This window comes from Myotis brandtii, unplaced genomic scaffold (genome assembly GCF_000412655.1).
Source record: "Myotis brandtii unplaced genomic scaffold, ASM41265v1 scaffold334, whole genome shotgun sequence".
Taxonomy (NCBI): domain Eukaryota; kingdom Metazoa; phylum Chordata; class Mammalia; order Chiroptera; family Vespertilionidae; genus Myotis; species Myotis brandtii.
The window spans coordinates 425,449-426,827 of NW_005362885.1; the positions used below are offsets into that span (position 1 = coordinate 425,449).

At 67.2% G+C, this 1,379-nt stretch overlaps 1 protein-coding gene across 1 annotated transcript in view; it reads left to right on the forward strand.

The window, feature by feature from the left end:
• CFAP74 (cilia and flagella associated protein 74) overlaps positions 1 to 1,379 on the forward strand; it is a 38,931-nt gene that overhangs the window by 12,145 nt on the left and 25,407 nt on the right. The window contains 1 exon segment of the mRNA XM_014543767.1: positions 779 to 937. Coding sequence (XP_014399253.1) covers positions 779 to 937 — 159 coding nt within the window.

Consider the following 1,379-nt stretch of genomic DNA (forward strand, 5'->3'; position numbering starts at 1 on the left):
GCTCAGGGGTGAGGGGCGGGACCCAGGACCTGCGCCTCGTCAGCCACGGGAGCCACGGCTCGGGCCACTTCCCTCCCCAGTTCACAGGCCAAGACAGAAGGTCAGCCAGGGGCCTGGGCCGACTTGTGCCCCATCCCCCCCACATGCAGGGACGACAGCTTTCCTCTCGTCCGTCCTCCCCGCTCCCTCCCTCCCTCCGTCCTCCCTCCACCCTGGGGGCCGTCTGCCTGCCTCTCCGAGGGTGTGGGGCAGGGGCAGGAGCCCCTCCTGAGCCTGGCGTGGCACTTTCGATTCTGCCTGGTGACCGCTGTGACCCCAGCACCTGAAGGTCACGGTCACTGGCTTCAACAACCCGCTGCCGGCAGCACCCTCAGGCTTCCTCTCTCCGTGCATTTCAGCTCTTTTCCTGTTTCCCAGGCCCGTCTGGGCTCCCCGGCACCTGCCCTGCTCCCCTCCCACAGCCGCCCGGGGCCCTCCCTCTGCTTCCTGACCTCTGCCTGACGTCCTGTCTGGCTCGGAGCCCTGGCTCTGTCCCGTCACCACCGGGCATTTCGGGGTGTTTTCCGGGAAAACCAGAAATGCCGGCAGCTCGGGGTCAGGCAGGACACGGCACAGCCGTCGCGAGGGGCTGGCCTCGCGGGCGTCGGAGGAAACGCCCAGCGTGGAGATGCGCGCGCTGTCTTTTACATGGAAAAGCCTGCAGTGGGGGCTCTGGTCAGCGGGACGCGGAAGAGCGGGGCCCTGACCCCGTGCCTTCTGGCTGCTGGTCCCCCGACAGGAGAGCGACAGCCTTCCCCTCCCCGGCCGCTCCGGGCTGATATCAGCCATCTCCAGCGAGTCCATCCAGGGCGCCTCCGGCAGTCTCAGCTGGGAAGACCAGACGCTGGTGGAGCCGGAAATCTCCGGGCTCTGGAACAAGGGCTACAAGGCGCACGAGGTACCTGCTCTCACACGTGACGTGCGAGTCGCCCGACCCGGACCTCCCCCGCCTCCGTGGTGGCTCCGCAGGGAGGCGGTCGGGGCCTCCCGTGTTGGGACGAGTCCTAGTTTTGTTCTGCTTGGTCTTCGGGAAAGAATTTCCAGAAAAGGCACAAGTTCAGAACGTCCTTTGAAAGCCTTTTTCAAGGAACGTGCTCTGTGCAGAGCCCTGGCCTCCTGGCCCTGAAGGAGCAGGCGCAACTCGAGGGGCCAGGCAGCCAGCCAGTGTGCAGGGTGCTCCCAGGACAGCGGCCACCGCCATGGCTCTGTCCCTTCACCGGCAGCTGCGGCCAGGCCGCACACGAGCGGTGCCGTTGCTGTAAAGGCAAAGCCACGCTGGTTCCGGGGAAGCTGGGCTGAGGGGGCCCGAGACTCGAGGGCGGGACCCGAGCCAGGCCCAG